The sequence below is a fragment of the Electrophorus electricus genome, chromosome 23 (genome assembly GCF_041902795.1).
Source record: "Electrophorus electricus isolate QZ-2024a chromosome 23, ASM4190279v1, whole genome shotgun sequence".
Classification (NCBI taxonomy): domain Eukaryota; kingdom Metazoa; phylum Chordata; class Actinopteri; order Gymnotiformes; family Gymnotidae; genus Electrophorus; species Electrophorus electricus.
In genome coordinates, this window is record NC_137519.1 from 12,290,316 (window position 1) to 12,310,000 (window position 19,685).

At 44.0% G+C, this 19,685-nt stretch overlaps 1 protein-coding gene across 1 annotated transcript in view; it reads left to right on the forward strand.

Moving 5' to 3' along the window:
* The window catches only part of igdcc4 (immunoglobulin superfamily, DCC subclass, member 4), a 66,723-nt gene that overhangs the window by 30,405 nt on the left and 16,633 nt on the right, over positions 1 to 19,685 (forward strand). Inside the window, exons 4-16 of the mRNA XM_035521109.2 lie at positions 4,855 to 4,988; positions 7,883 to 8,014; positions 10,677 to 10,829; positions 11,088 to 11,498; positions 12,275 to 12,439; positions 13,003 to 13,140; positions 13,810 to 13,974; positions 14,402 to 14,617; positions 14,748 to 14,849; positions 15,260 to 15,443; positions 16,106 to 16,233; positions 16,889 to 17,059; positions 17,371 to 17,505. Coding sequence (XP_035377002.1) covers positions 4,855 to 4,988; positions 7,883 to 8,014; positions 10,677 to 10,829; positions 11,088 to 11,498; positions 12,275 to 12,439; positions 13,003 to 13,140; positions 13,810 to 13,974; positions 14,402 to 14,617; positions 14,748 to 14,849; positions 15,260 to 15,443; positions 16,106 to 16,233; positions 16,889 to 17,059; positions 17,371 to 17,505 — 2,234 coding nt within the window. The remainder of the gene's footprint in view (positions 1 to 4,854; positions 4,989 to 7,882; positions 8,015 to 10,676; positions 10,830 to 11,087; positions 11,499 to 12,274; positions 12,440 to 13,002; positions 13,141 to 13,809; positions 13,975 to 14,401; positions 14,618 to 14,747; positions 14,850 to 15,259; positions 15,444 to 16,105; positions 16,234 to 16,888; positions 17,060 to 17,370; positions 17,506 to 19,685) is intronic.

The following is a 19,685-nucleotide window of genomic DNA, read 5'->3' on the forward strand; positions in this document are numbered from 1 at the left end:
AAGTACCTGCTTTATAATCCGAGTTTTTATAAGGAGCTAAAAGATGGTTGTAGTTGTCAGTAGTTGAGGAGGGAGGAGAATGAGACCTGTAGATTTTCAGGGGATTCCAGAGTTCAAGAATTCTAAAACTTTTTCCACCATGACTACATTAAGAACAGTACAATTAAAACAAGCTCTTATGCAGATGGCTACATTTCCTCCTCTTGAATTTCTATCCATTCTAAAAAGGTTGTAATCTTCCAAGGCTACTTCAGCATCGCTCGCAGTGCATCTTAATCAAGTTTAATAATAGGATCTGAGTTACCAAGATTTGGATCAGATCTGAATTATTACACTGAATAATGTTTGTAATATTTAAATGAATAAAGCCTAAATCTTTTTTATTCGTGAAATATAGAGGATTAAAGATTTAAAAGAAACCGATTTTCCCACAGGATTGAGAGAAATGTAAAATCTTGTTAAAATCCTGATTTAATATCTCCAACCTCTGGTTCCAGATATCATTACACCTCGTGAATAAATCCCATTCTGCACAGATGAGTACTTGTCCAGCAGACTGGGAAGTTGGTATAAAATGTCAACAACTTTCACTGCTGAAAAACAGCAGACAACAGCTGATGTTCTTCTAGTATTCCTGCCTATTGAGTCTCCCATTATCAATGTAATAGGAGGGAGAAGCTGTGATGTGGGTGTGCAGACGTGCTGTTCAGATGAATGCATAATTGAAGCCAGTGGTGGCAACACACATGATGATGAGCACCGAGTAGGAGCAGTCACTTGGCTGTGTGTTCCCTGCCAGCTCTTGCACTGGGACTGGGTTACAACTAACCGTGCGGCAGGTCAAACAGGAGAGAGGACAGGCGGAGGACAGTCCTGTTCTTCCCAAACAGAGAATCTATTCCCCAGTTTAACACTGCCAGGATTTGTCAGGAGAGAAGTGTGGTGATCAGACTGTCTGCCTCCTTGCTTATTTCCTTGGGCCGCAGTTCATGCCACAGTGTAAAGCAGCTCCTCAGCTTCGGCCGTGCACACAATCGGGGGCATAGGTCAGTGACCTGGTCTGGAGCACGTCTGGAATGTGTTCTGGAGCAGTGGTGTCCAGGGCAGCTACAGGGTTACTGGTGTTAGCTGGAGAGTTCACTGAAACCAACAAGGAATTGATTAGGATCTAATTCTCTCTGATCTGGATCAGCAAGGTTATCCTGTATTGAAGCTCAGTGATTTTCTCATCCAGGCAGGCGTAGCTATTGCAGCCATCTGGGGGGAGTGAAGATATTCTAGCTTTTGGCTAAAAACAAATCTCATTAGTCTCATTTGGATGATAAAATGTCCTTTTCTGATCCTGGATAATTCCACTGTTAGTTAATTCCGAATATGTGTAATACAAACTGCAAAATCTATACTGCAACACCAAACATTTTTCTTTATCATCAACTATTTAAAAACAGAAAAAAACAAAAACAAAGGGGCTCGACCAGGCAGGTAAGGCTAAGGTTATGTAGACATACATACAGACATACAGCCAGACATGCATACACACACAGACATGCATACAGACATACATAGAGACATACAGACAAACATGCATACAGTCACGCAGACATGCGTACAGACATGCATGCAGACATAGACATACATGCATAGAGACATACATAGAGACATACAGACAGACAGACATGCAAATTTAATATTCAGAATTGTAAAGAATATTGTGCAACAGCATCTCTGCCTAAACAAAGCCATCCATCAAAAGCTAGTGATCGATTAAGGGGAGAGCAATAATCAGAGAAGCAAACAGGAGGCAGAAGGCTCTACTCTGAAGGATCTGCAGAGATCTGGAAGGACAACGCTCTGCACAGAACGATTTCCCAGGCAGTTCACAAAGTTGGACCTTATGGAAGAGTGGCAAGAAAGCCTTCCTTGAAAAAAAGCCAACTGACATCACTTTTAGAGTTTGCAAAAAGGTGCATTGCAAAGCAGTATGTGTTGTGCAAACCAAACATAAACCTGAGAGCATCATCCCATGTGTTGAGTATGGTGGTGGCAGCATTGTGCCATGGGGATATTCATCTCAATTGAAGGCAAGTTGGATGGAGCCAAGTGACTGGCAATCCTTGAACAAAACATGTTCCAGTCTGGAAGAGACTTGAGACTAGAATGGAGTTTCACTGTCCAGCAAGACAATGACCTCGAGCATAATGGTAAAGCTACACCGGACTGATTCAAACTACAACTAACATGAACGTTAGCTGTAAGTAGGGATGTCACTATACCAGAAATTTTGTAGTTGGTACCAGTAACCCTGAAACTGTACAATTCTCAATACCACTTTTGATACCACAGCAAAAATAAACCAGTGAAATGAATGTATTTCAACATGATCTCTTTTATTTGAACAAACTTTTTATCAGCGTTCTCTATTTCTGCATTCTGTATAACTTGGCAACAGTACGTAAATATGTAAGAATGCAGAGCATGGATATTAATAATAATAATAATATTTACATTTATACCTTTCTCAAATTCAAGGTCGTTTTACAGACAGATATCAGCTTTTACAATCACTCACACACCGATGAGAAATGACAAGCCATTTGTGCACAGCTTACTCTCAATCGGAAACCACAGCCCCCTGAGGGGATTGCATGAATAAGTTAATTGACCATTTTTTATCATATACCAATGATAAAACCATGGTAATCATAAATCATAAAACTTTTCACTAGCTTGGTTGCCACTGGTCTCATCAGAGTCCATCCCCTCTCCATCCCCTCCAGAACAATATTCACATTGTGTTACGACCGGATTTTCAGCATTTCCGAAGTTGCTTGTTTTCTGAATTTGCACCAAAATGTAGCACACATGTCATTTTGAATAAAGTGTTTTCTAGATTTGTATGCTGTTCATGATTCGGCGTTGTGTTTGTAAAAAGTAGCATATGTGTTTGTCATTTTGATTAATTGGCTTTGTGCATTTCCAGCACGATAGGTAACTTGCAGTGTGATGGGTTTTCTAGGCTACTGTAAAGATCTCCAAAATAGTGCAAAGAAAACCAGAGTTTGCAGCGCACACTAAATGCTAATAGCCTACTAACAGAAACAGGGATGCAGTGGAGAATAAACACAGTTTACGTACCTTGTTAAATAGTATCTTTTTTTTTTTTTTTGAGCTATCTATCGCAGCATTAGCCTTTGTGAAGGTTGTGTATGGAGCATTACGATAAGCGAAACAGCTATCGCAATTCATAAACAATAACATTAGTTAACTTTTCAGGTTATAAGCATTTTGATGACAAGTCGTTAATGTTGACTACTAAAACTCGCTCACATTGAATTTTGTGTGCCGATCTGGATATTTGTCTTTGAGGTGCTTAGATATGTTCGAAGTGTTTCCTCCTTTTGTTCAAAATGTTCAGTGACACTGTTTTTATACCGTCACTTGGTTATTAATAACTTTTCCAGGATCATTTGAATCAAACACAAAATATCTCCATACACGACTTTTGGGACCACCTGCCCTTACCGATGCCATTCCACATTACCTTCCTCCTTCTTCCCTTTGCATCTGATGTCAGATCACACATGCAGGCAAACATGTATGCTTCCCTCCTCAGTTCCAGAGAAATCAGTCTCCTGTACCTATGACGATAGAACACAAGTACCATCATGCTTTCAGAATTCTGGTATCGACTTGTTACTGAAGTATTGGTACCGATACTTGCTAACAATAGTACTGGGACTTAGTACTGTCTGTCTCACGTCTCTCTACCCTGCTCATAAACATTTCTTTATGTTTTAATATTTATTCTTTTATGTTGAATATACTGAATATTTTTGACTCCCTGGAACAACCTGAAATGCCCTTGAACACCCCACGCTGAGCCTAAGTGGGTCAGCGCTATACAGGTGGAGCTGTTTCCTGTGATGGTGTGCTGTCCTGATTTGATTCCCGCTGTGCTAAATCCTGTACCACTGAAGCAATGAGTCATGCAGCCCACTCTGTGCGAGGGTGCGCGCACACACACACACACACACACACACACACACACATATACATAAACACGCGCGCACACACCCACACCTCAATCTCTGTGGCCTTTTGGACCACATTTCCCACCGACAGCGATCTGTCTGTTGGATTAATAGTCTATAATACGATTCCGGAAAGGTCCACAGGGGAGGGGGGACCAAAGGTCTCCTGAGGCGTGCGGTGTATTGCAGCACGGAGCCTTGTGGTGGATGGAGTACAAGTGGTGTAACCTGAGCTCTCCTCTGGGGCACCCATGAGGAAGAGGAGGGGGGAGGAGAGAGGTGAAAAGGGGCTGGAGGGAGATAAATACTGACAAGCGAAGGTCTGGCCACCAATTTGTTCCATGGTGCTGAAAACGTGACGTGCAGCCGCCGCTGACCTACATTTTCCATTCACGCCTTTTCAGCTGTAGCCCCTGCCTCAAACCCTGACCCCATCCCAACCCCTGTACCCCGTATCCCCCTCCCACCCTCCTTCTTTTGGCACCTGCAGTAATTGCAGACGTCTTGCGGCACACAGATAACTGTGTGCCAATCTGGTATTGGGGGAAATGAGCTGGAAGGTTATGCCGAAACTCCCTCACACCTAAACCACTTCTCACCTTTGTGAAGATTTTATTGAGAGCCAGAATGATGTGATGATAGATATAGGATACCAAAATAGAGAAATGTATTCTCTCTATCTATCTATCTATCTATCTATCTATCTATCTATCTATCTATCTATCTATCTATCTATCTATCTATCTATCTATCTGTCTATCTGTCTATCGATCGATCGATCGATCTATCTATCGATCCCTCTCTCTGTATCCCTGCCTTACAGATATGTAACTCTCCCAAATGGGGTCCTGCAGATTTTGGGGGTCATCAAGGACGATGAGGGCTTGTACCGCTGTGTAGCGTCCAATTCTGCCCGCAAGCGCTACAGCCAAAATGCGTCCCTCACAGTCACTTCAGGTACCAGTGAGCACACCCACAACCACACATCTTAGCTGTCATGGAGATAGTGTGAAAGGTATCCTTGTCGGAGCCTTTCTAACGACCCTAATCTGTCAGAGCAGGAAAACCACCTTGTCACTGTAGACGGAGGCCTTGCTGTCTGGCCATTTCCAAAGCACATCTGTATGTGTGTGATTTGTATGGAACACAACGAGAGAGAATATGAATGTGTGTGTGTGTGTGTGTGTGTGTGTGTGTGTGTGTGTGTGTGTGTGCGCGCATGTACACGTGTGCCTGTGCTTTTCTTATTCAAGGATTAACAATTCATAATTACTGTAAAACATGTCTTGTAAGCACTCTTCTAATCTCTCTCACATACAGGCAGATCCTTTATTGGCTGGTCACTGGTTCCATTCGCATAAACACACACACACACACACAGTGCTTAAATGTGTTGGCCCTGCTTAAGTGAAGTGTGTAGAGGCAGTATCATTGTCCCGAAGGATATCTGTGATGTGGCATTGATACTGTCTTTGGAGACAAAGGGAGAAAATACAAGGAGGGAAGAGAAGAAACAAAGTGAGAAAGAAAAGTGTTAAATAAGAACTTTTCCTTTTGACGGTGTATGTAGAAGCAGTGTTGGAAGCTAGTGGACAAGCAAGATTCAGAGAGAGAGAGAGAGAGAGAGAGGGAGAGAGAGAGAGAGAGAGAGGCAATTGTTTTAATACTGCAAAATGTGGGTTCTGCTTACAAATGAAGAATTTGAAAAATAGGCCAAACTACCAACTTGCATCCTTGAGCTGTGTATAAACGAATGCCCACAATCCTCAAAGAACTGAAGCACCATTGTAAAGAAGAGTGGGCCAAAATTCCTCCAGAACAATGTGAGAGACTGATGAAGTCATACAGAAATCAATTACTTCAATCAAGGTGGTTCTACAAGCTATTGATTCATGGGATGTACTTAGTTTTTCACGCATTGCTTCTCCATTTCGACTTAATTTTTGTTAAATGAATAATGACACAGTGGAGTCTGTTGTGTGGTGGTGGTGTTCGTCTGACGTTGTATTTACCCATTTTAAGACCTTCTAAGGACCAGCTGAGTTTTTATGTCCTGATGCGTAAAACCATAGAATTCAAAGACGGTGATCTTTTTTCAAATGACTATTACAGCGCTATTATAATTTTAATATGAACATGTTAGTTGTATACATTTTTATTGTTTACCATATTTATTTATTATTGTATACCACATGTATATGATGATATTTCTTTTTTTAGTTTTATTGTCCTTTCATGTGGGTCTGTTAATATAAAATTATTCTTTAATAATGCCAAACTATGTAACTTTGGTGATACAAATGTTTCATTATTTGTCAAGGCAGTAAAATACCTGTAATGCGAGAAAGAGAGATGGAGAGAGACCGAGATAATGGTCTAAATGCGCTTTGTTATCATAAGTCCTTCAAACCAGTCCACTCTTGCTTTAGGATTTGTCTCACTCTGCTGCTTTTTCAGTGTCTAATGGAGATGATCCCTTCAGACCTCTACTTGCAATTAAGTGTGTGTGTTTCATAGCGAGGGGACTATAGATGATTTGTGTGTGAGAGAGAGAGAAAGTGAAAGGTGTATTATACTGAGCACCAGGTGGTTTTTACACAATGTGATGGATTTGTACTCAATGTAAGGCAGAGAAACTGGAAGAAGGATAATTGAGTTTTTGTGTGTGTGTGAGAGAGAGCATGACACTGAGCTGACCGACCTGTCCACTAAGAACAAGTTCATCTTGAATTTATTGCTTCCTCACTTCCAAAACCACATCTGAAATGAATTACTTCTGAATCAGTCTTTCTCCATTTTATTTCTTTATCATGTCCTTCTGTGTGTGTGTCTGTCTGTATGTGCTTGTATTTTTATAAGTCTGTGTGTGTGTGAGATGTGTGTCAATGTTGAGCCTAATAAAATTAGGTTTTATTCAGGATCAGAGAAAGCTAGTGATACTCCACTCTGTGGACAGGGAGGCTCCTCAGGTATCCTGTAGGGCATTTCTCCGCACTGTGGACAGAGAGGCTCTTCAGTGATCCTCCAGGGCATTTCTCCACACTTTGTGCAAGGAGGCTTCTCAGTGATCCTGTAGGGCATTTCTCCACTTTGTGGGCAGAGAGGCTCCTTGGTGATCCTATAGGGCATTTCTCCCTAAAACTGTAATGCTTATGCAACATGGGCTTTTGGCAAATCATGATCTTTTTCATGCGCACACAGGTCCATACAGACATACAGTAGATATACACATATATATATACACACGCATGCACACAGCCAGCTCAGGCTCAGCCTCAGCTGGTGCACCCAGGGTTTCAGAGTGAGCTGACCCACTTGGAAGGGTGACTGGATGCAGTCTGAATGATTAATTCATAAGATGCTAACTGGACCCCTGCCTCCTTCTGCCATTTCATTACCATGATGTGTGGACTGCCAGCTTCACAGCTGAGCTTTTTCGTTGCTGTAGGCTTGACCCATAAGATCTAAGGACTTGTGTAACATAAAGCACTGAATACATACTCAGTGGCGTATATTCATTTCTATAACAAAGACCATGACTCAGCTATGCTCTCCCATTTTGTCAGTAAGTTGCTTTTTCTTTCTCTCTCCCCTCCCCCTCTCCTTTGTCTCTTTCTCTCTTCTTTATGGGCCTTTTTTTTGAGAGTTTTGGAGGCAGCTGTGTATTGACAGGGTGGCTGTTTTCACCTAAAGTCAGTTTCCCTCAGGCTAGCTGGTGTGTCTGGGTGTCAATACAGTACACTTTGCGCATGTACACCCCACCTCCTCTCACACACGCGCGCGCACACACACTCTCATACTCTTAACATATGCTAATATCCGTGCATGTGTGTGCATGCGCATGCTCTTAGGTCCCTCAGAGGAGAGTGAAGTCGTGATTATAGCTCCACCGCGGGACTCGACAGTGGTGTTGGGCCTCCCAGCGGTACTGGAGTGTATGGCTCAGGGCCAGCCTAAGCCCTTTGTGTCCTGGAGCAGACAGGGTAAGAATGTATACACACACACACACACACACACACACACACACACACACACACACACACACACACACACTCTTCTCACTGTAGCTTGGCTAGCCAAGCCTGTTTAGACAGCAGGCTGAACATTAGTTCTGTATATTTATCTATAATATTCTGATATATAATACTCAAGCCCATGACTGGTTGGATCAGGGGTGATGGATATGTGCTGGAATTAAGCCCTGTAAGAGGACAGATCCCCAAGAGTAGGACTGGTCATCATTGTTATAAAATAGTTTTTGCTATAAATATTTATTTTATTGGTTCTGAATTTGAACAGTTGATGTATGGTTTCATTTATATTCACATTTATGTTTGCGGCACTTGGCAGACGCTCCCAGGACAGAGAATGGTCTTGATGCTTGTCTTCCATGAAACATGACACGTGGTGTTTCAAGCCAAGTTTTAAAATCATTTTTTAAAAGTTTTTAAATCTGATGCGGGCAGCTACTGGAAGCCAATGAAGGGAACACAGCAGCAGAGTGATGAGAACTTCAGAAGATTGAAGACCAGTCATGCTGCTGCATTTTGGACAATTTGTAGAGGTCTGATGGCTCTTAGAGGAAGACCAGCAAGTAGCGAGTTGCAATAGTCTAACTGAGATCACAAGAGACTGCACAAGCACCTGGGTAGCTTCCTGCGAGAGAAAGGGCCGAATCCTTCATATGTTACAAAGCAGGAATCTGCAAGACTGGGTTAGATTAGAAACATGAGTTGAGAACGACAGCTGGTTGTACAAAGTTATGCCCAGGCTACAGGCAGCTTTGGATGGTGATACCAGAGAGTTCTCAAAGGAAACTGTGAGGTCATGGTAACGCCTGGGAGTTCCTGGGATGAACAAAAGCTTGGTTTTACTGGGGTTAAGCTTCAAATGGTGGGCTGTCATCCATGACGCAGTGTCAGTCAAGTATGCTGAGATACGTCGGAGGGTGGGAAAGACAGAAATAATAGGGTGTCATCAGCACAGCAGTGGTAGGAGAAGCCATGAGAAGATATTACATCACCAAGAGAAAGAGTATACAAAGAGAAGAGAAGAGGAGCTCATACTGAGCCCTGGGAGACACCAGTGGAAAGTCTACATGGATTGGATGTGGATCATCTCCATGTCCATCCCTCCAGATAGGACTGAAACCATTTCCACACAGAGCCAGTCAGATCAAGGCTGGAGAGAACAGAGGAAAATGCTGTGGTTTACTGTGTCAAAGGCCGCTGAAAGATCCAGAAGAATCAAGACAGATAACACTTTGGCAGCTTTGGCAGCATGAAGTTTCTCTGTAACTGCTATGAGGGCTGTTTGTGTTGAATGTGTAGGTTTGTAGACAGACTGATTGGGATCATGGAGCTGGATCTGGGTGAGGAAAAGAGATAATTGATTATAAACTGCTCGTTCAAGAACTTTTGAGAAGAAAGAGGGAAGTGATACCGATCTGTAATTGGTTATGTTGGAGCTGTTGAGTGTGGCCTTCTTAAGGATTAGAACCACCCTGGCGGTGTTGACCGCAGCTGGCGCATGTCCAGAGGATAAGGAATGCACACTGGCTGGAAGAGTGGGAACGGAGGAAAAGGATGGACAGATTGCTGCAACCTTCTCCTCAAAGAAGGTGATGAAATCAGGATCAGAGATGAGGGAAGAGGGGAAGGTTAAGGAGAGAAGAAAAAATACTGAAGAGCTTGTGTGTGGATCAGATGCTGATGATTAGAATTGTCCTCTATAGTAGGAGGACTTTTCAGATGTTACTTCCATTGAGGTTTCACATACTCGCCGCTGCCTCCCAAATCCAAATCACCCCCCCAACACACACGCATACATGCACATACAATTGCAGGCATATTATGGATCTTGCCTGTTTTTGGGCTATCGGGGCAGACGATGCCACTAGGTGTGTCCTCAGTAGAATTCACTGTGACCTTTCATACCGTGGCCTTATGGCTTTTACGCTCCTCTACCGCCACCTGCTGGTTATTAGAGCACATTAATTGTAGTCAGAGTTGCTATTTGTGTAGTGTAGTTGAAATAAAAACTGGAGCCTTATTTTACATTTTGGAGACTTATTTTATCATTTTAATATTTTGGCTTAAGTCTGGAAAATTATTTGGGTTTACTTCATTTTTCGCTTTGAATGATCCACCACTTGGCTCTGGGAGTTTTGTCATCCAGATGTGAATAACTAAAAGGTAGTCCTTATGTGAAAATGTAATAATTTAACCCTGACCCAAACTTAATTTAGTCCTGATAAAGAAAACTCCTCTGCTGCCTCTCAGTTGTTAGTAACTATTGCCTCTATAGGCAGTAATATTTTTTGGGTGGGGGGTGGGTGTGAATCAGAATTAACTTTAATTAGAATTAACCTTTGACCTTTTGATATGCCATGTTTATTAGCTAAAAGCATTCATACGAATAAGTCTTTTCTGCTCTCAGTTTGGAGTAAAGTTCTAGCTGTGTTTAAAAGAAAAAGGATCTGAAAATAAAGCCCCCAAACACTGCATTGATTCAGGGTTACTGTGGAATCAGAATCACATGAGCAAAACAAATGCTGAACAGATAAATACAAACATGCATGCTCAGTACCTACCCACAACTTCTAGTTCTTCCTTTTTCCTTGGTTTTTACCTCTCTGCGGTACAGATGGGAAACCTATTGCCACAGATGTGGTTGTCCTGGCAACCAACCTAGTGATCCCAGACACCCGCAGTCATCATGCTGGAGTGTACGTGTGTCGTGCCAACAAGCCCAAAACCCGGAACTTTGTGTCTGCGTCGGCAGAGATCCGCGTGCTGGGTAAGCAGAGCAGAAGTTCCTGTGATGATGAGGTGCTGCTTGTGAGAGAATTAGCAGTGCATGCCCAGGAGCCAGGTGGAATGTACACACATTTAATCACGTCTGTCTCTCTGCTTAGCGCCTTTTTCTGTTTTTCTTTCTTGCATTTTCCATTCATTTTCTTCTTTCGCTTTTCATTTTCCCCGTGTCTCTTTGCTCTTCCTTTTTTCTTTGCCGTTTTCCAAACTCTCTCTTTCTTCCTTCTATCATCCATCCCAGCTGCTCCAGTGATCCTGCAGCCACCTGAGACTGTGTCTCTGTCACGGGGCAACACCGCGCGTTTCGTGTGCAACGGCTCGGGCGAGCCCCGGCCGGCGTTGCGCTGGCTGAAGAACGGCGAGCCCGTTCGCTGGAGTGCCCGCGTTCGCACGCAAAGCCCCGGCGTGCTGCTCATCAACCAGCTGGGCCTGGCCGACGCCGGCTACTACCAGTGCCTCGCCTCCAACAGCCTGGGTGTCACCTGCGCTGCTGCCAAGCTGTCTGTCATCGTGCGGGAGGGGCTTCCCAGCCCTCCACGCCAGCTGGAGGCCACGGCCCACTCCAGCACGTCTGCCCTGCTGACCTGGGAGCCACCTGAGCACAACAGCGACCAGGTTATCGGCTTCTCCATACACTACCAGCGTGCCACAGGTCAGTTCTACCTCACTTTTTTGACCCCAAAAGTCTGCTCATGTACAGGGTCCTGAAGCACGTTGTCCTCAGGGGATGAACTCTGTGACAAAAACCAAAATGGCATGGCAGGATGAGCTTTTTGTACCTTAAGGATTTTGGTCTCTTGGTTTGGTTTAAAAATGATCCACCCTTGACATCTGCATGTTCTCCTTCCTCAGTCGATAGCAGCTGCAAAACATGCAGAAGATTACTGTTCACTCCTATTAATTTACACAGACTCTCCATTCATAATAATACTTTCAGGCTTGGTAAATCACATGTGCAAAATGAACTCCATCCTGAATGTTGTCCCCTTAGGCAGAAGCAACAAAATGTGCAATTTTGCTTGATTGAAAGATACAGTCCTCCGTAGATCCTAACAGATCAGCTATGGTTGGTTTTTTGTGGGTACACAGAAAGCCTTTTATCGCTGGTTTACAGAAGCTTACTGAAGTTTTAAAGCCTCACTGCAAGATCCTTTTAGAAGGCCTTATAAAGGCTTGTTTTTAAAGCCTCTGATAAATCATGCTTAGGCTCCGTCTGTTTCAGATTCAACTGCTATATACAGTTTTTAATTATTTATTTTTTGTGGAGTCAGTGCCTAGAAGAGCTGAAGCAGTTCCATGAAAAGCCTTTTAGTCCTTAAAATCGCTCTCAACCCCCCCCCCCCCCCCCCCCCCCTTTCCCCTCTGACACACACACACACACACACACACACACACACACACACCCTCTCTGGCTGTATTTGTGAGCAGGCTCAGATAACATGGAGTATCAGTTTGCAGTGAACAACGACACTACGGAATTGCACGTGAAGGAGCTCCAGCCTCACACGGCCTACACCTTTTACGTGGTGGCATATTCACCCATGGGTGCCAGCCGTCCATCACAGTCTGTCACCGTGGAGATGCTGGAGGATGGTGAGTGTTTATTGGTAGAAGTGGCCAGATGAGGAAGAGCCAAGGATCTCACTGTCTCCAGAAGATTCTTGGAGTTGTGGAATATCCACATAATTAGAATGAATAAATCAAAAATTAAGTATAGCTAGAGGCTATGCTGGCAAGGTGAAGACTGATGTGACAATCTTAAACATTGGCTGGGTTGCCAAAGACACAAAGAGCAAATTAATCTAAAATGCGTTTATAAAAGCTTTTTCCCCCATAACCTACCTCAGACTGTATTGCTATCTGTAGAATAAGCTTATTTATAAACACTGAAGGCAACTGTCCACTTGTGGTTTGAGAATAGCAAACTGCCCTAGAGGCAAGTAAGAATCTCACAAAGTAACTTGCAGATCACTTTTTCAGCCAGGACATTTCTTCCGTCTAATGCTTCAACCCAAAGCCCTCTAGCATCCCATCTGGTGGCCACAGAAGTCTTTCTGACAGCTTGGTCATCCCAGTGTGATTACAGTTTACCGCTCCCCTGCGCAACCTCTTGCTGACTCTAGATGGCGCTGTGTTGTGTCCTCTGTCCTGCGCAGTGCCGAGCGCATCTCCCCAGCTGTCACTGCTCAGCACGTCGCCCACTGAGATCAGAGCCATGTGGATGCCTCTCTCCTCGCACCACAGCCGCGGGGACATCATGCGCTACCGCATCGACTACTGCACACTGGAGCACAGTGAGACACCTGGTGGCTGTGCATGAAAGTGTGAGGGGGTGGGGAGTGGGGGAGGCGGTGGGGTTGTGAGGGTGCATTAGCCAATGGCTAATGCGTGACTGCCCCAGTCCAGGAGATCGCAGTGAATATTGGATTATTATTATAATATTATGCAGTGCATAGGTCATTATCATGATATTAAAATGACTGCGAATATTAGGTAATTATCATAATATTCAGTGTAGATGTTAAGTCGTTATTATAATCTAATATGCAGCATACATATTAGATTATTATTACTCTATAGTTTGCAGTGCAAATTATAATATAGTATGCTGTGCATGTTAGGTTCTTATTGAAATATAATATCCAGTATATATTGGGTCATTTTTACAGTGTAGCACATCACCAGGGAGCCAGACCTGTGGGGCACATGTTCTTTATGCGTAGAGCAGCTAGGTGTTGGCATGTATGTGGGCACGTCCATGAGCATTATCACGTGTGTGGGTGTACGGAAGGTGGGCGCCATGTGTGTAATTCAGAGGTTGGATCTGCCTTATAAGTAAAATAATGAGGACTAATGAAGTCAAACACTAGGTGTCATGCTTCAGTGTAATGCGCCTGCAAGCAGGGTGCTGATGTGATTTGCATTCGTGTGTGTCTGTGTGTGTCTGTGTGTGTGCGTTCCAGCATCTGAGCTGTTCTCAGTGGAGGTGGCAGGGAACGAGACCCAGGTGACCCTGAAGAATCTGAAGCCCAGTCACACATACCAGCTACGGATTGCTGCAGGAACTCAAGCTGGATTTGGCCGGCCCTCAGAGTGGGCTGTTCACCACACACCTAACCTTACTCAGGGTGGGCACACACACACACACACACACACACACACACGCGCGCGCGCACACTCTCATACATACTCATGCACACACATACATAATAAATACAGGCTGGGAGTGAAAATGGTATCTCAGAGCTGTGCTACGGGCTTAAATACAGTTGCTGCTATCTCAAGATCATACTTTCTTTTCTTTACCACCATTTTTGGATTTTTCCTGTTCAACTCTGTCCACACAGCAAAGCAGCGAGCCCTGCTGTATGCTTTTGATGTTTATTGTATCAAAATGAAGCAAGTTTCTGAATAAGTACATTCATTAGATATTGGATGTTCTTGCTTAATGAGGCTGTTTTAACAGATGATTACAGATACAGTTTGGAGAAAACTAAACTAATCTGTTTGGATTCTGTTGGTGAAGTCTTCCTTGTAACTCTCTCTGTTTCCTAGTGCTCTTTGCACCAACAGAACTAAAAGTGAGAGCCAAGATGCATTCCCTCCATGTCACATGGCAACCACCACCAAATCACACGCAGATCACCAGCTACAAACTGGCCTATCGAGAGGTGGATGGAGAGGAGCCAGCCAATGAAGAGAATCCTGCGGGTGATGCTCATGAAATTAGGCTACGCAAACGTGTGAAGCATTATGAGATCACAGGCTTGGGTGAGGCATACGTCAGCCTACGGAGACAAACTAATGATCTGACACTATCATCTTTGCAGGATTGTGTGCAGGTGTTTGTACTTTACTGTGCGTGCGCATGTGTGCCTGTGTGTGTGCATGTGTGTTTCAGCTCCTGATTGTCTGTATGAGGTCAAAGTGTGGGCATGTAATAAGCAGACTGAGGGCTATCCAGCTGTTTGGAAGGGCCGGACAGACAAGTTTACTGAACCAGGTGTGTGAGCGAGGGGGGAAAATATCTTCATATCTGTCATGTTCAGTAAATGTGGTTCATGTATACAGAGTGGACTAGATGTGAAAAAGTCTGATAACTGAGGTAATTTTCCTTTCATAAGCATTTATTTACCCATTTTGAATAAATGAAAGAAATCTTTACATGAAATGTTCTACAGTGTTTTCTCTTTGTGTCTTTGGTTTTAATTCAAGATTTTATTAGGATTAGATTATGGACACATCACGCTATAATTTTTTTCAATGGTTTTACGTGTGTGTGTGTTTGTGTGTGTTTGTGTGCGTGCGCGTGTGTGTGCGTGCGCGTGTGTGCGTGCGTGCGCGCGTGTGCGTGCGCGCGTGCGTGTGTTTGTGTGCGCGCGTGCGTGCGTGTGTGTGTGTGTGTGTGTGTAGTGCGACCACCGAACTCCCTTCCCCCTCTGCCCCCCAGCAATGTAAAGGCCCAGGCCAACAGCTCCACCTCCATTTGGCTGCAGTGGGAGAAACCGCCGTTCAGTAATGAACGTGTCGTCACTTACACGATCCGCTGTAGCCCTGCGGGAACACGTAACGCCTCGCTCATCTCCTACTACACCAGGTGGCGCGCGCATGCACACACAGACACACACACACACACACAGAGGGAGAGAGAGTAGTATAGTCTTGTATTACTCGTTTACTCGTTTTATGGAGTTTTCTACTGACATATTACAAATTAGTGTACATAAAAACTACTATGCCTGAACCTAATCCAGAATGTAAGCTCAGACACCAAATTGAAATGTTATTTTTTTTAGTTGAAGGTGGCATTTTGTTTAGATCAACATAGCCTTACACAATAAATCATTGTACCAAACACACAGAAGATGTGAGCAGTTTGATCAATTCTTTGGTATATGCACCAGGAAGGGGTTGATGGATGCTGCAGTTCTGGGCAGAAAGCTGTTTTTATATATAACTTACAGATCTGCTTTCTAAGATATATAGCTTCTGGAATTATTCACGTCCTTGGTAAAGGCAGGCAAAAATAGTCTAAGAAAACACTGGCTGTCAGCTTGATCTTACACAGAACACAAGACAACCAAACTGAATAGCTTTCAGTGAGCTATTCAATGCAATACAATGATGCTGAAAATTATCGCAACACCTGCAATGATCAGAGTGTCACAGTTATTGTAGTCACTGAATTTAGTGGTTTGTGCACCTTCTCTTTCCCAATGTATTGAAAACCACTCACTTTCACGTTCCTTCTTTTTCCAGCACTTCTCAGGAGATCCTGTTGGGGGCGCTAAAGCCCTTCACCCGCTATGAGATTGCTGTTCAGTCAAATGGCATCAATATGGGCGGCCCCTTCAGTGGCACAGTGGAAGAGTCCACATTAGCTGACCGTGAGTGCCCCCCCCAGCACACAATGCCCCTGTCCACAAATCCCCCTGTTTAAAAGCTCAGGGGACTCTGGCCTTTTAATACAAATTACCAAGATGTTCAAAAGGTTGCAGATCTCTACTTAATCCACTGCATTTATGATAAAGGGACTACTTTTTCAAATATTGTATGATTTTTGGTTTATTTTTGATGCATGTGTGTGGGGAGGGACTTGTATATGTGTGGTAAGAGTGTGTGTGTGTGTGTGTGTGTGTGTGTGTGTGTGTGTGTGTGTGTGTGTGTGTGTGTGTGTTGTGTGTGTAAATTAATGAGTTTCTGTTGTTTGTGTCTGAGTGTGTCGGTTTAATAGTAAGGAGATTATTGGAGAGGGTCGTGGGGAGATAATTGGCTTTAATTAAAAGTCCAGATGGATTTAGCTCTCTCATTGGCCAAGAGACTCTCAGCTTGTCAGTTAACCCAGCCAAGTGCTGGGGGGGAGGGGGGCTTCACTGCCACCATTTATCACCAAGGCAACAGAGAGTGCTGACCAAGTGATAGTGACATGGGGGTGGGGGTTGTTGGAGACTAGCTCCTGTTCTTGTTGCCCAAAATAATGTGCGTGTGTGTGTGTGTGTGTGTGTGTGTGTGTGTGTGTGTGTGTGTGTGTGTGTGTGCTAGGACCCTCATCTCCCCCCACAGACCTGCAGTTAAGCGCTATAAATTCATTCTCAGTGTTGGTGAGTTGGCGCCCCCCGCTGGAGCCCAATGGTATTGTAGTGAGCTACAGAATGCTCTACAGTGGCAACCTCAGCCAGCCCGATCATCTGTGGACCAACCTTAGTCATGATGGTGAGCACGGGCTCTACTTTGTTTTTGACTTCACAGCAGAACAAATACTGCAGAGCTGCTCCTCCAGCTCAATTGGAAGAGCGGGTAGAGCAAGGTGTTACAACACCAAGGTCATGGGCTCAGTGCCCAGGGAGTACACATGCTGTCCGCTCATAATTGTTTGTAATTTGCTCTGCATAAGAGTGTCTGCCAAATGGAAACAGAATATGCTGTGGAAGGCATTGTGTCTTTTTTATCTATCCCCACAGACTTATTTATGTAAATAAATAAATAAATACTCAGATACTCACTCGCTCTCTTTCTCTCTGCAGGATCTGTCACTAGCACAGAGGTTCTGGATTTGATGAGCGAAACGCGTTACTACTTTAAGATGGCCGCATGCACTGAGGTGGGGGTAGGACCTTTCTCTCCTGTGAAGGATGTACACACGCCCCCAAAGCAATATGGTAAGTGCAAGAAGAGCTGAAGTAATGCATGTTTCTCAAATCTCAAAACAGAGTGGTCAGAATTCTCTAAACACAAACACACACACATGCAATTCACTTCCATTCAGCCCTGTCACAGAGATTGACTCTTGCTAGACTCTGGTTGGTGGTTACATTGTGTGTGTTGAATCTGGCAGTGCTCATCCAGTGTGGTTAATGAGTGCCAACACTAGGGCACCCAACTGAGGCAGAGTTTGTGGGTTAAAGTATGGGCTGTACATCAAGAGAATATATATGGGAGATTAGATAGTAGACAAGTGTATGAACAGGGATAACCCTAGATTTGATTGTGTGTTGAAATATCTCTACCTCTAAGTGGGTGTGAAGATGTGTCTAGGTATGATTGTGTGTGGGGATATGTCTACGTTTGAGTGTGTGGGGGGATATGTCTACGTTTGAGTGTGTGGGGGGATATGTCAGTGTTTGAGTGTGTGGGGGGATATGTGTGGGTTTGAGTGTGTTTGGGGATATTAGGATATGTGTGGGTTTAAGTGTTTGTGGGGGGATATGTTTGGGTTTGAATTGCTTACCATTGCTTGTGAGTTAACTCGCCTTCTGGGAGAATTCCCCAATCTCACTAAGCCAACTTTTTTTCAGCAGTGGTGTCGGTCATAAAGTAGAACATCACATTGTTACAAAGATCCACCAATATATCCAAGCACTGATCTAGAGAAGCTTATCATTGCAAAAGGTGAATTTGCAAACATGTAAGTGCATGGCACAGTCTGCCAGCCGAACAGCCCTTGGACTTCCCTTCTACACATGATGCCCAAGCTGGTGGCTGGTATGGTGTGGTGTGGTGATTTCTACTGCCTCAATGATGCCACCACTCCTGACCGTTACCCATCACATACAGGACTTTTCAGTCCAGCTGGCAGAGTCTATGATGTTTTCTGAAATAGCCTTTTTTTCTGCAATATTACCAGGTACCAGTCTGCATTCAACACATTCCCAAGACAGTGGTTATAACCCACTTTGGCGTATTCACATTTTTTCCAATGCTATTTCACTTGATAAATGGTGTCTAAACTTTTCAGTGACATACGGACTCTCTTGATTGACTAATAGCACCTTGATATCTTTATAATCCACCTGGAAGATATGTGTTGTGAGCACCTCCAAAATGGTACATCTGTCACATCTCCGCACCTCATTTGAAAACCTCAACCAGAAAGGCCTCATTGTGAACTCTGCTAAGTGACAACTTGAACTTTCAGTGATTGACATCCTGAGACACCAAAGGTAGCCTCTGTCTCTCTAAGGTCTCTCTAAGGTCTCAGAAATCTAATGACCTCAAACAACCAAGGGCCTTCAGTGCTTTTGGACATTGTGAATTTTTATCACAGGTTAATTCCTCCAGTTGCTGAACTGATGCACCCTCTGTATTTGGTTCTCAAAGGCAAGGACCTCAGACACTCCATACACTGGTCAGAGGACATGTCTATAGCGTTTGCGGATACCAAACAGGTTTTGGCTAATGGAGATATTCTGTCATATCCATTGCCCGAGGCACCAATTGCCCTCGTTGATGCTCCAGATTGTGCCATGGGGGCTGTTTATGAACAGCTGGTGGATGGTGCTTGGCAGTCACTTGCTTTTTTAGTTGGCAGTTCTATCCCTGTGAGCGGAAGTGCGGTGCCTTTGATCGTGAGTTACTCACACGCTGCCTTGCCAGTCGCCATTTCAGTTTCATGCTGGAAAAAATAACCATTCACTGCTTTGTTGACCACAAACCACTGATGTTTGCAATGTCCAAAATCTGTGATCTATGGCCAGCTTGACAAACGGGGGCACATGGCCTGAACTCACCACTGATGTCCAGCATGTTGAGGGTAAAAACTATGCTGAGGTGGACTGCCAGGCTGTGCTTGGTGTTGTCCATTTGTATTTGTATTTCTCAAGACTGGTGGCAGACCAGGTTTCTGATTCTGAGGTCCAAGCCTGGAGAAATGTCCATCCTATGCGACATCTCGACTGGTCAACCATGACTGGTTGTTCTCTGGATTGGAAACTGTGGGTTTTTGATGCTGTTCATGAGCTCTCACAGTCCTGTGTTAATGTGGACCTGGTGGGCCCACTTCCTCCTTCTCTGAGCTTCACTTTTCTGAATTTATTTATCTGGACTTGGATTGCCTGGTTTG